The 13,499-nt window shown below is 42.0% G+C and overlaps 1 protein-coding gene across 1 annotated transcript in view; it reads left to right on the forward strand.

Annotated features, from left to right (window-relative positions):
- Positions 1-13,499, forward strand: part of LOC149315297 (glycogen phosphorylase, liver form) — a 66,393-nt gene that overhangs the window by 18,601 nt on the left and 34,293 nt on the right. Inside the window, exons 4-8 of the mRNA XM_089522909.1 lie at positions 3,253-3,331; positions 5,157-5,260; positions 10,073-10,204; positions 11,179-11,290; positions 12,929-13,011. Of these exons, the coding sequence (XP_089379035.1) occupies positions 3,253-3,331; positions 5,157-5,260; positions 10,073-10,204; positions 11,179-11,290; positions 12,929-13,011 (510 nt within the window). The remainder of the gene's footprint in view (positions 1-3,252; positions 3,332-5,156; positions 5,261-10,072; positions 10,205-11,178; positions 11,291-12,928; positions 13,012-13,499) is intronic.

Below are 13,499 nucleotides of genomic sequence, written 5' to 3' on the forward strand. Positions count from 1 at the left end.
TAGCTCTCCAACCCTTTGCTTTAAATCATTCTTCAACAAACACAATTGTCTTAAGGTCACCATGGAGAAGTTTTGGAGTAAGTGGCTTTCAGTCCTTGTGAATCCATTGTGACTGGTTTTCAGCTGAATCAATGCAGAGGAGGGTGGTGGATATCTACAGGGCTTCTGGATGGGTGGCCATGAGCCCAGAATATTCCTCAGAGTCCTAGGCAGCATGCTCTTGCGGCTGGTGGGCATGAAGCCATTTCCTGAGCAGATGAATTAATCTGGAAAGAGTTCTTAGATGGGCACATGGCTTGGAAAATCCACAGTTAGGTGAGCTGGAATGTACAAGGCCTAATTTTCACCCTCATGTTTTTGGGTAGGGGCTGTATTGACTCCAAATTGGACAGAAATCTGCTGATTTTTGCAACTGGAACTGAAAGTCCATGCTTTCCTGGAATGTTTTGGAGAGTTCTTTGGGTGGTCTTGGGTTAAGGGTGAACCATCACACCTCCATGTAGTGGCAAGTAGTGGCAAGCAGTTATTTAGAGGCTGTAAAAAAAATCCAAAAATATTTGGGCAATGCAGGGACTTTTGAAAAGGTCATGGTTTGAGTTTACACTAGGGCTCCAGGAGACCAGGGTTCAAGTCCCTGCTGGTCCATAGAAACCCACTGGGTGACCTTGGGCCAGATACACTTTCTCATGGCAAATTCCATTGGAAGAAATCTCACCATGAAAGACCCTTTTAAAAGAGGCAGCTAGTGTGGTGCTTTGAGTGTTGGACTAGGTCTCTGGGAGACCATAGTTCAAATCCTCACTCATCCATAGAAACCAACTGCACCTTGGACAAAGTCACACTCTCTTTGCCTTGGAGGAAGGCAATGGCAAACCTTCTCCAAAGAAATCTTGCCAGGAAATCCCTTAGAAATCCTTGGTTTAGTGGTTTGTGTGTTGGACTGGGGAGCTCCAAGAGACCAGGTTTTGAATCTCTGCTTAGCCATTGGTAACCCATTGGGTGACCTTGGACAAGTCACAGTCTCTCAGCCTCAGAGGTGGGCAATGACAAACCATCTCTGAACAAATCTTGGTCAGAAACTCCCATAAATAAGAGTTTTGCAATGGCAAACCTTCTCTGAACATTGCCAAGAAACTCCCACCTGAGTGTCTCCATAAGGCAGAAACAACCTGAACAGCAAATCTAGCACAAATGCACCTCAGTCTCTGTAAGGAGGGGGCATCACCCTGTTTTAGTTGGTATCACCCACCTGCTTTTCAGTCTGTCTTGTCTTGGTAGCAGTGAGAGCTAGGAACCTGGCTTGCTATAAAATTTAAAGTGAAACAACTTGGACTGTTAGACTGTTCAGCTTCCATGCAGAATCTCTGATTCTTTGTGAAAGTAATGATGGTGCCTTTGCAAATGCTTTTCTTTCCGTTTCTTGTGCAGACAAGAGGAAAGTGCTCCTGCAGAGTCAGAGAAGACTGGATGTGCAAGCTAATGGGAGCTTGCATTGATCGCTAAAATAGCTGAACAGGACATTGTGGTTGTCCAAGTTGCAAGGGTTTCCTGAAAAGTGACTTCAGTTTCCCCTTTATGGAGTGGAAGAAATAGATAGGAGGGGTGAATCAGATGTCACCTTCACAGCTGGAAGTTATGTCCATGTTGGCATAACACAGAAAAGTATGTTTTGCAAATCTGGCATGGTGTGGATCATGTTCCATGACAGACTTGGGTAATTCCAAGCTGTTCTGGAAAGTTCCCAATGTTGCCAATTACTTGGAAGGTCGGACCTGTCAGAACCAGCTCAGACAGTGTGAGCTTTGTTCTGTGTGACTCTTCTGTTGCCAAGAAGGAATAGCGGAAGCATCAGCCACTAATACAGACTTTTGGGGCTGACTGAATTCTTCTGTACTTTGGTTCTCCTGTTTGCAGTTAGGTTTTCTTTCAGTTACCAGCATCTGCATAGATAGACCAGTTCTCTCCAGACTGTGCATCATCTCCCAGGACAGATCCTGCTCTTTTGGGATGGCTCTGCACTTGCATGCTGTGAACGCTGCAAATTTCCAAGTCCGGAAATCTGACCCTGAGTTCTCATCTTCATAGCTTCTTAATGTCTCGGTTTGGCAGGGGCAGTCTCAATTAATCCCATTATGCCACTTCTTCAGCTACTTTTTAAAATATCCTCATTGCTATGGAAACCTGAGATCTGAAGTTTGTAATGGCATCAACAGTGTTCTGACAATATCTCACAAAACTATTCATCCTAGAATTCCACAGCATTGAGCCATGGTAGTTAAAGTGGTGCCAAACTGCATTATTTCTGTAGTGCAGATGCAGCCCCAGTTTGTCTTTCGTCCTGCCACTTTACCCCTTTGCCCTCACCTTAGTTCACTTGGAGCATACTGAGGTCAAAGTGCAAAAGTAGTAGTTTGCATGCAGTTAACTCAGCAGAAGGGAGAGAAAAGACAGAATCTTGTCCTTTCCAGTATATTTAAACAAAAGCAAGCTGCTGCAACTTCTCCTCTCTTGTCTGCTCTTCCTTATTAATAACTTTGGCCAACTGGAGCATGTTCTGATGTTGGTTGGCCACACATATGCTGGTTTTCATCTGTGAAATATGGGATAATAGAACCAGAATGGTGTAGTGGTTTGAGCACTGGACAATGGAGTTTATCAGACAAGGGAAATTGGAAGTATAATCCGATGGCAATCTGAATGCAATCATGGGATTTAACGTTATTGCGTGATAACCCACTACACACAAATTCAGGCAACGGGAAATCAGTCCAAGTGCAATCATGTTGTTTCACATTATTGCGTGATAGACTGCCACACGCAAATTCAGGCAATGGCATGCTATTTTTGGGCAATGGGGAGCCAGTTTGAATGCAATGCACATTCACGTAATTGCGCTAAACTAGCGACTTTAAGTGAATGCGTTCTGGCCCCACTTTCTTTTCATTCAAATTTAAGAGAAATTCCTTCTGTTTGATAAACTCCAGAGACTCTGGAGAACAGAGTTCGAATCTTGGCTCCGCCATGGGTGACTTTGGGCAAGTTACACTCTATCAGCCTCAGAGGATGGCAGACCCTCTCTGCAGAAACTTGCCAAGAAAACCCTGTGATAGGTTTGCCTTAGGATCATGATAAATTGGAAATGACTTGAAGGCACACAACAATGACAACAATGCCTCTTTATAGTTGGGTTCCTTCTCCTTCTGTAATGGCAGAAACCCAGAGCCTCTTCTTTCTTTTCATGTTGTCCTGCAGCTTGGATTGGACATAGAAGAGCTGGAGGAGATTGAAGAAGATGCCGGCCTGGGCAATGGAGGCTTGGGCAGACTTGCAGGTAAGTGTGGGTTGAGAAGAGGATGGTCTGACCTGTGTCTCCTCTTGACCCTTGTGGTCTCTTCCAACCCTGTGATTCTATGATTCTGCATCTGCATTGCAGAGATAATGCATTTTCACACCTTTAGCTGCTATGACTCAATGCCATGAAATTCTCGAATTTTTCATTTTGCAAGATATTTCTCCTTCCCTGTCAGAAACCTCTAGTGCCCCACCAAACTAAATACCCCAGAATTCCATAATATGGAGCCATGGAAGTTAAAATGGTGCCAGACTGCTTTATTTTTGCAATGTGGCAGCAGCCTAGGACAGCCAGAAGGATGAGGAACCTCTTTCAGCCGAAGAGCTGGAGGAGAACTAAACGGACCACGTGCCTGGATGGGCAAGACCAAAGGCAAAAGGTGCAGAGCACAAATACCAGTATATCCAGTAGCTAAGGCTGTATCTACACTGTAGAAATACAATGGGGACTTGTTATCTGTTGGGGTTTGGTTCCAGGATCCCCCATGGATAACAAGATCTGTGGATGGTCAGTTAAATATAATGGCAGAACAAAATAGTGCCCCTTATATAAAATGGAAAATTAAAGTTTGCTATTTGGAATTTATACTTTTCTGCAATATTTTCAAGCCGTGGATGCTTGAAACCATGGATAAAAAATCCATGGATAAGGAGGGCCAAATGTAATGCAGTTATGACACCACATTAACTGCCATGACTCCATCCTACAGAATCCTGGAATTTGTAGCTTTGTCAAGCACTAGCACTTTTTGGCAGAGAAGGCTAGATAACATTGTAAAAACTACAAATGCCAGGATTCCATAGGATGGAGCTACAGCACTTAAAGAGGTGTCAAGCTGCATTATTTCTACAGTGTAGATGCACCCTAAGGCTGAGAGAGGCATTTCTGGAGGCACTGTACAAAAGCTTGAAATCTACCAAATGATGGTCTTTTTTGGGCAGTGGGTATGGCCCTCTGTGGAAGTCCAAAATGTGTGGTTTAAGATCCCAGGAGGACTAGATTTGGCCCCAGGGGCTGAAGTTCTAGCCGTCTTGCGCCTGGCTTCAGTTTCTTGAATGAAAGCAGGAAGTGACTAAGTATATCCCTGGATCCTAGCCAACCTCCCGTATTGTTATGGTTTCAGGTGTAGCCGTTCCTTAAAACAAGAGCATATAAAATTTGGCCCTAAGGGCTGAGTGCAACCTTCCAAGGCTGCTTTTGCAACCTTCAAGTTCTCCGCACTCCCCAGGACACCTTTTTTTCCTGGTGAAAAACAATTAATTAATTGTAACAAATAAAAATAAAGTAATGCAATGGTACAAAAGCTTGAAAGCTACTGATCACGTTTTTATGGATTAATTGTACAATTGCAATAATTTTTTAAATTGTACAACTGCAGGAATTTTGTACAGTTGCATTGAATTAAAAACCCTATTGACTGTGTGTGTGAACTGCCTTTCCTAGAAGCCTCCAGGAAGCTGCAGGTCTCCCCTGTATTTTGTAACATTAAAAAAATACCTCTTTTTCAAAACTAGATATGGGTGGTATCTTTGCTGCAGAATTAATGCAGTTTATCACTGCTTTAACTGCCATGCCTCAATGCTATGGAATTCTGGAATTTGTAGTTTTGTGAGCTATTTCACCTTCACTGTTAGAGTGCTCTGGTGCCACAGGAAACTACAAATCCAAGGATTTCATAGGATGGAGCCATGGCACTTAAAGTGGTGTCAAACTACATTATTTCTGCAGTGTAGATGCAGCCTGTGTTGGGTTTTGATCACAATGAAAGCGCAGATCGCTTCCAACTATGCCTCTCTTTCCACAGCCTGCTTCCTAGATTCAATGGCCACCCTTGGGCTTGCAGCCTATGGCTACGGGATACGCTATGAGTACGGCATCTTCAACCAGAAGATCAGAGACGGATGGCAGGTAACTGTGACGCCTGAATGGAGATGAACCTAAATGAATATGGAAGGCAAGAGTTAGGGATGTAGCTTAGTTCCTGTTGGGCCAGAAGTACAACTGGACCTCCCAAGCATGACTGTCAGCGCATGGGCTGAGAGTGAGACCAACAGTAGCAGAAGGACCCCATGGGACCATAGCGGTCCATAAACAGAGCTCCTCACTGTCCAATTGTCACCTTTTGTCCTACATAAAAATATATCTAGCTTCATAGAGATTTACTCATGGATACCCATCAATTCTATTGCATGTGGGCCATGCTGCTTGGAAAAAGAGGCATGATCTGATATTGGAGGATCAGAAAAAAGTGACAGAAAAAGAATGCATCTGTACTGTTTATTGGCTAGGCAATGAAAAAGGTTTACAAGTGCAGAAGAATGGGCCTTCTCTAGCTTTTCGTTGGAGTGAGATGTCATCTCAGTTTTGCTGTACAACTAAAATTCTTTGTGAAACCCACACATCCCAAAAGACCACACTAGGGAGTCATTCAGGCATCATATTTTTTAGTGCCATGATAACAATAATGTCACTCATGCATTTTGGGTTTGTTATTCACACTATGGAACCACTTCGATGCATATTTTGCAAGTTCAGTTGCTCACATTTGCAAGCACTCGAATGAAGATGGTGTCGATGATGCGAACGCATACAGAACACATTCAAAGCATGCAGAGTTTTATCCCGGGTCTGTTCGGGTCAGTTCGCATCAGTTATTCACACTGCTGACAATGAAAATCTTTTAAGAAAACTTGGGGGACACCCCCCTCCCGATATCAATTATCCCAGATTAATTAGGTTTTTTGGCAGAAAGAGATTCATCCTGGATTATTTTTGCCATCTGAATAATCCTAAAGAAGAAGTTGTAACCCTGCCCAGTTCATGCTGGGCTGACATTATTCTTACAAAGACTTCTTAAGGTATGGGGACATTAAAAAGAACCATGATACCCATGTAAAGTCTGAAGTGGGACAGCCCATTTTTGACCACCTCATTGAAAAGTTTATGGGAAAGGGAGAGAGATGTGGGGTGAGCCAGGCTGTTGTGACTCCTCTGTCTTTCAAAAGCTTCCAACGATTAATGGAGAAGAGTCTGGTGAAAGGATAACCCCAGAGAGATTACAGAGTGGAGCTGGATTGGCTCCTGCCTGTTAGGTTGATAAGAGTGGCTTCTCTGGCTTGGTGCTGTTGCATCATTTCCAAACACACTTGTTGTGCCAGGGAATCCTGAGGGGCAAAGGGCAGGTTATCGCTTGGTGGGCTGGAGGAGAGGAGAGAAGTTTGCTTCCCTAAGGCCCTATGCAAAACGTGCTTTCCAGGCAAAGGGATCTTGGAGCACCGGTGAGACTGACTGTGCCAAAGAAGTTGTTGCATAAGCTTTCATAGACTTGGGAGTTTATCACACTGGGGCTAGCTTTGGCATTAAAGAGATAAAGCGCATTTAAAGTATCCCACAAACAGAGTGAAAATGGAAAGTAATTGTGGGAAAGATTATCACACACAATTACACAAATAAAGTGATATCGGAAATGCAATGCTGCTGAAATCCCCAAAGTAAAAAGATATGTGTTAATGCTTCTTTGTGACCACTTTAATTGCGGGTTTTGTGCGATGTTGTGTGAAATCGTTTCACGTAATTGCATGATTTTTCAAGGATATTCACAGGATAAACTCCCGATCTCCTTCGTGTGATAAACTGTTAGGTCTACTTTCATGCATCTGAGGAAGTAGACCAAGTCTCCGAAAGCTTATGCCACAACTTCTTTCACACAGTTAGCCTCCCAGGATCCCTTTGCATACTGATTTTCCAGACTAACACAGCTACTTCTCTGAATTCTTGCTTATCACGCAATACTAATTGGACTTTGGAAAAAGGGATGGTGCTGCTCTGCCTTGGTCTAGTGGTTCTCAATATTTGGTCCTCCAGACTATGTTGTCATGTGTAAACAACTATATATTGTTTGTTTGTTTGTTTGTTTATATCCTGCTTTCCTCCTGATATAGGGACTTAAGACAGGTAACAAAATTTAAAAGTTAAAAACAATACAAAGCATTGAAAATACAAAGTTTAAAAAACAATTACACAATTTTAAAAAGTTAAAAACATTACACATTTTAAAATTTTAAAACTCTATATAAAACTCTATGCACATATTTATAAACATTTTACTATTGATGGACGCATGTCATGGTGACGTGTGGCTTTAACCCAGGCATGGGAATGAAATATCCTTTCATACAGTTCCACTGCAATTCCCAGGATTCCTTGTCGCTGGCTATGCTGACAAGGGCTGATGGGAGTTGCAGTTCCACATACTTTAGAGAGCCAAATACTGTCCACTGCTGCTTTAGCAGTCAAGTTCTTCTTGTTCCTGGGTTTGTGGTAACTTTACTTTTTTGCAAGCTGGGAATATGTTGAAAGGTACAATGTAACTCCTTCGCTATGTAAATATAAGTAAATATTTGCTTAGACAAACCAAATAGCATGGGAAGCTGCTTTATACCCAGTGGCAGGTATTGCCTACCTTATCCGTACGGTGGTCTATCTGTTCCGTAGTCTGAATGTTAAAAATATCTTTCCAAGTTGGCAACCTGTTTGGAGGAAAGGATAGCTTTCAGCATCTTGGATAACCTCCTGTACAGTTCAGATTAAAATGTGGAGCGGATTCAGTGCCCCACTGACATGGACTCCATATTGCAGGGCATAGGAGAGGAGACACATCTCAGGCAGCTGAAGAGATGGCCTTTTATTACTTAAAGGTACAGTGGAACTTGTTATCCGCTGGGGTTTGGTTCCAGGATCCCCCGTGGATAACAAAATCCATGGATGCTCAAGTCCCATTAAACAAAATGCCGTAGCAAAATGGTGTCCCTTACATCAGATGGCAAAATCAAGTTTTGCTTTTTGGAATTTATACTTTTTTGGAATATTTTCAAGCTGTAAATGCTTGAATCCATGGATAAAATATCCGTGGATAAGGAGGGCCAACTGTACCTATGCATTTACAAGAAATAAAAGGAACAGGAGATAATATGCCACAGTTTGAGGATATATGGAAAAGAAGGATTAGGGGAGAAAAAGAGTTACTAGGAAAGGTTTGCAAGATTCTTTTGGAGAACCAATTTTGTATAAAGGAATGTTTTATAGGTATATGGGAGAAAGATCTGAAGATAAATACTGAAGACCTAATGTTTTGGATCTTTCAGATAATTAAAATTAAAAATATAAAGATTAGAGATCAATAACTAAAATTAATTAGCAAGTAGTATAAAGTCCCACATTAGATTGCAATGATAAATAAAAAACGTTCTTCAAATTGCTGACATGGATGTGGGCAAAAAGGAACATACTGTATATTCCTATGTGGTGGGAGTGCCCCTAAATACAAAAGGTTTGGTTAGAGGTTATACAAGAGATGAACAAAATGATGGGAAGAAACCTCCAATTTGATAATGAGAATTGTTTAACTTTGAATCTGAGAAAATTCTGATTGGATAAAACAGAAGATTACATAATAAAACCTTTAAGAGCAGTACGTTCTGTAATAACATTAGGATGGGAAATTGTTCTCATTATATTGCAAAATATTTGATTATTTAAGTTAGAGAAAAGGCAAAGATAAGGGTTAAATAAAGGAAATGATCTGATGGGACAAATGGGGTTGTTGTATTCAGAAAGTTTAAGCTGAACAGGGTTACAGTGAAGCTAGGGAAACTATTATTAATAATATATTCCACTAAGTTACTTGGTACTAAATTACTTGGTTCTAACTATTTGAGGAGGGAGGAGAGAAGAGTTGGAAAAGTATCTGCTGTAATAATAATAAGATTCAGTCAGGATTTATTATGTATGCTGTATGTTATTACGGACCATAAAACTAATAAAGCACAAAAAAGCATGTATGCCTTTCAGCCTGTATGGATTCTTGAGGCCTTCTGCAGAAATGTCTGAGACAGTGACTCCAAAGCCATTTATTTGCAGAATGAAAGCATTTGATTGAAGGAGCAACAGAGCAAGAAAATGGCAGACATGAAAACTTTGAAACGTTTTGGGTTTTTAAAAAAATTATAACGCTCAGAACTGCACCATCATGGCATGCAAGTGTTATTCTGAGAGATGTTGCCCCCCTCAAAACATCTGGAAACATCTGAAACTACAGTGGCTTTTAGTTCTGAACTTGCCTTTTTGGAGGGATTTAAACTGATGTTGGCTAGCTGTCTTTCAGGACTTCTTGCACAGTGGGTTCTTGCATGGCAAGGGGCCTTTGGGATCCCTTTCAGCACCTTGATCCTGTGATTCTTCTTTCTTTATTTATTTTTTAAATATTTTATTGATTCCTAAAATCAACACATAAACAGTATAAACACTGATAATATATGCATTGACAACACAATACAGAACTACACACACACACACACACACAAATTGACTTCCTCTTCCCATCCTTCTGGTTTTGTTCCTAATTGAAATTTAAATTTTCTTTCTTTATGTCTTTAAAGCTTGAATTTTGTTCCCTGTTTCATTTCTATTAAACTTATTCAATAATGCATTTATCCAATTACTTGTTCACTTATTCAGAAACATTGATATTACTTCTTAATCAGTTCTTCAAAACTATAACTGCTGCCTTACCAAAACTGTATCAGTTCCTTCTAATTTTCTTTCAGTTTGGGTATCATTCCATCCTTAATCATTACTGTTAGTTTGTCTAAATTTAACATGTGAATAAAAAATTATGTGATTCTTCTTTCTAATACTCATCATGGAAATGTCTCCTTACAGGTGGAGGAAGCCGATGACTGGCTAAGACATGGGAACCCCTGGGAGAAAGCCCGGCCGGAGTACATGCTTCCCATTCATTTCTATGGAAGAGTGGAACACACCCAGACTGGCGTGAAATGGGTCGATACTCAGGTATGCGATGGAGAGATGCATCACAGAAGGGTTTTTAAAATGGTGGTAGGCAGATCAGATCTCTCCCTGTCTCAGAAGGCATGAAGCTCCCTGGGCAGACTGAAGAATGTCACCAGTTGCCAGACTTGGCCTACCTTACAATACTGTTGTGGGGAGAAAACACCTCTGTGTCTCCCCTGCCAAGGTCCTTAGGGTGAAACATGAGAGGGAGGATGCGGCGGTGTTGGTGGCTTCCATATCAGTGTGGAGGTAAATCTGCTCTGGGTTTTAGGTTACATCTATGCTGCAGAAATAATGCAGTTTGACACCATTTTCAATGCTGTAGCTCCATCCTAGGGATGGAGAGATTTGTGGTTTTACAAGGTCTCTTGCCTTCCCTCTGCCTAAGAGTGTTCGTGCCTCACAAAACTATGAATCCCAGGATTCTGTAGGATGGAGCCATGGCAACTAAAGTAGTGTCAGACTGCATTATTTCTACAGTCTGAACTCTAAAGCAGCTGTCCATGGTGCTAGTCCAGTGGCTACCAAACTTTGGTCTTCCAGGTGTTGTGGACTTCAGCTCCCAGAAGCCCCAGCCAGCTTGGCCCACAGTCAGGAATTCTGGGAGGTGAAGTGCAAAACACCTGGAGGACCACAGTTTGGGAACCACTGTGGGGGGAAGATGTTTTATTTGGCCAAGCAGACTGGCCATGGTTTCAGAGTGGCCCTAGATGGGTCACACCACCTTCCCAGTTATACCGCAGTTTGGAGGCGTTTTCCCTGTTTTAAAGACTAAAATCTCTCTCCTAAGACTCTGTTACTGGCAGGGAGAGGCAGAAGCTAAAATGTGCATAGCAATGTAGCGTCTGAAAATACCTATGACATTGAATTTGGCCCACCAACTATAATAGGTTGCCCACCATTGCAATAAAGGGTCCTGCAGCCAGCCACTCTTCAGAGTAATGCCAATATGACATTCCCTTTTCTGCCCACAGGTGGTCCTGGCGCTGCCCTACGACACCCCTATTCCTGGCTACATGAACAACACTGTCAATACCATGAGGCTGTGGTCTGCTCGGGCTCCCAACGATTTCAACCTCAAGGACTGTAAGCAGGGGCAATGGGTTTGCATTTCTGTAGCTATAGAAAAATGTCTGGAAAACAGCTGCCTTTTGATTTGGTTGGATTTATTTAGTCCCATTGGTCCTAAAGGCAGCCAATGAGTTAGCTGCAGTGCCGGCTGGTACCTTCCATGGCAATGAGGTGGTGAATCTGCTCCAATTTTTAGTTGGGACTATTAAGGAGCTAAGGGGCCAGCATGGTGTAAATGTTTGAGCATTGGAGACCAGAGTTCAAAATCCTGTTGGGCCATGGAAACCTACTGGGTGACCTTGGGGAAGTCACACTCTGTCAGCCTCACAATGGCAACCCTTCCCCCGAAGAAACTTGCCAAACCCTATGATAAGTTTGCCTTATGGTTGCCATCAGTTGGAAACAACTTCAAGGTGCACAACAACAACAGAACAGGTCGAGTGCTTTGGGTAGCTCCATTAAAGTTCAGAATAAAGCACAGAACAGATTGAGTGCCTCAAGGACATGCAAGCCACTAGTTGCCACAGGTGGCAGCTCATGGAATGACCACAAAATCAGGGATGGAGGATGCCATGGCCCTTTGGATGTGAAAATAAATAAATAAATAAAACAGTTATTTTTCCTTTAAAAAAATATTTTATTTTATTTTATTTTATTTTATTTTATTTTATTGTCCCAAATGTCATTTAGAAGATGTGGGTATTTTCATTTCATGTGCACACTGGGTCAGGTTTGTGAGCAGTGACATTCAGGATGGGTGTTTCCTCTACTAAAACTGGCCATGTGCTCCAAGTGAATTATCGGTATCACTCAAATTACCTGGACAGAACTTGAAAAAGATACTTTTAGGACTGTGGCTCCCAGAATCCCCCAATCAGCATGGTCTGCGAATTGTCATCCACTGGCCATGCTATAATTCATTAGCTGGGCTGGTGGGTGGATTTGGGAAGGTCTGTGCCACAGTTGTGCAAAGGTGTAAGCAATGTTTGAAAGCTGTCTTGGGTCTTTGGGATCCTGATTATTCATTTATTTATTTAAATGTATATCCCTTACTTCTTCCATAAGAGGCCCAAGGTGGCTCACTTCATAGATTAAAACTAAAGGCCATCCAAACCAGTTTTACCATGCAAGAAGTCACAATCGAAGTACCCCTGACAGATGACCATCCAGCCTCTGTTTAAAAACCTCCAAAGAAGGAGACTCCACTGCTTTCTGAGAGAGTGTCTTCCATTGTCAAACAGCTCTTACTGTCAGGAAGTTCTTCCTAAGGGTTAAGCAGAATCTCTTTTCTTTTAGCTTGAATCCATTGCTCTTTGTTCTAGTTTCTGGAGCAGCAGAAAACAAGCTTACTCCATTCTCAGCATAACATCCCTTCAAATATTTAAACATGGCTATCATGCCACCTCTTAACCTTCTCTTAAGGCTAAGGATACCCAGTTCCTTTAGTTGCTCCTCATAGAACCTGGTGGTTTCCAGGACTTTCACCATTTTGGTCACCTTCCTCTGGACATGTTCCAGCTTGCCATATCCCTCTTGAATTGCAGTGCCTGCAGTAATAAATCAGAACTTGCCACCTCCTCGGTTCAAAACTGATGATCCATAATTCCTGTGGTTGTTGACATAGTGTTTTTTCCCTCTCCCTCCTTCCCTTAGTTAATGTTGGTGATTACATCCAGGCTGTGTTGGACAGAAACTTGGCTGAAAACATCTCCCGCGTCCTCTACCCAAATGATAACGTAAGTTCCTGAGAAATGGGGCTCCATGCTCCTCTAGGAGGAGTATGTGTGGATGTGTTTGTGCACATGTATACACAGAAGAGAATCTTCTGACATATTTACTGTCCAAAGCACATATCCTGATAGCTATTCAGAACCAAACATGGAAGCAATCTGACTCTTTGTGGAAGCTCATGACCCGGAGAACTGTTTGCCTGGTGAAAAACGCTAATAAAACACTGGGAATGGCTTTTATTGTGGAATGGTTGGCTGGAGGGAGAGAGCTTAACAGCACACTTTAAAATATTTGCAGCCAGAAGGACAAAAAGGTGTTCTATCCAAATAGTTAATAGTAAAATTGTATCGCTTTATATTACTATATATATTACTATATATACAGTGGGCCCTTGATACCCGGTGGGGTTTGGTTCCATGATCCCCTGTGGATGCCAGAATCTGTGGATGTTCAAGTCCCATTAGATACAATGGCATAGTAAAATTGTATCACT

Source organism: Sceloporus occidentalis, unplaced genomic scaffold (assembly GCF_023333645.1).
Source record: "Sceloporus occidentalis isolate IW3139 unplaced genomic scaffold, rSceOcc1.0.p SCAF_4, whole genome shotgun sequence".
Classification (NCBI taxonomy): Eukaryota; Metazoa; Chordata; class Lepidosauria; order Squamata; family Phrynosomatidae; genus Sceloporus; species Sceloporus occidentalis.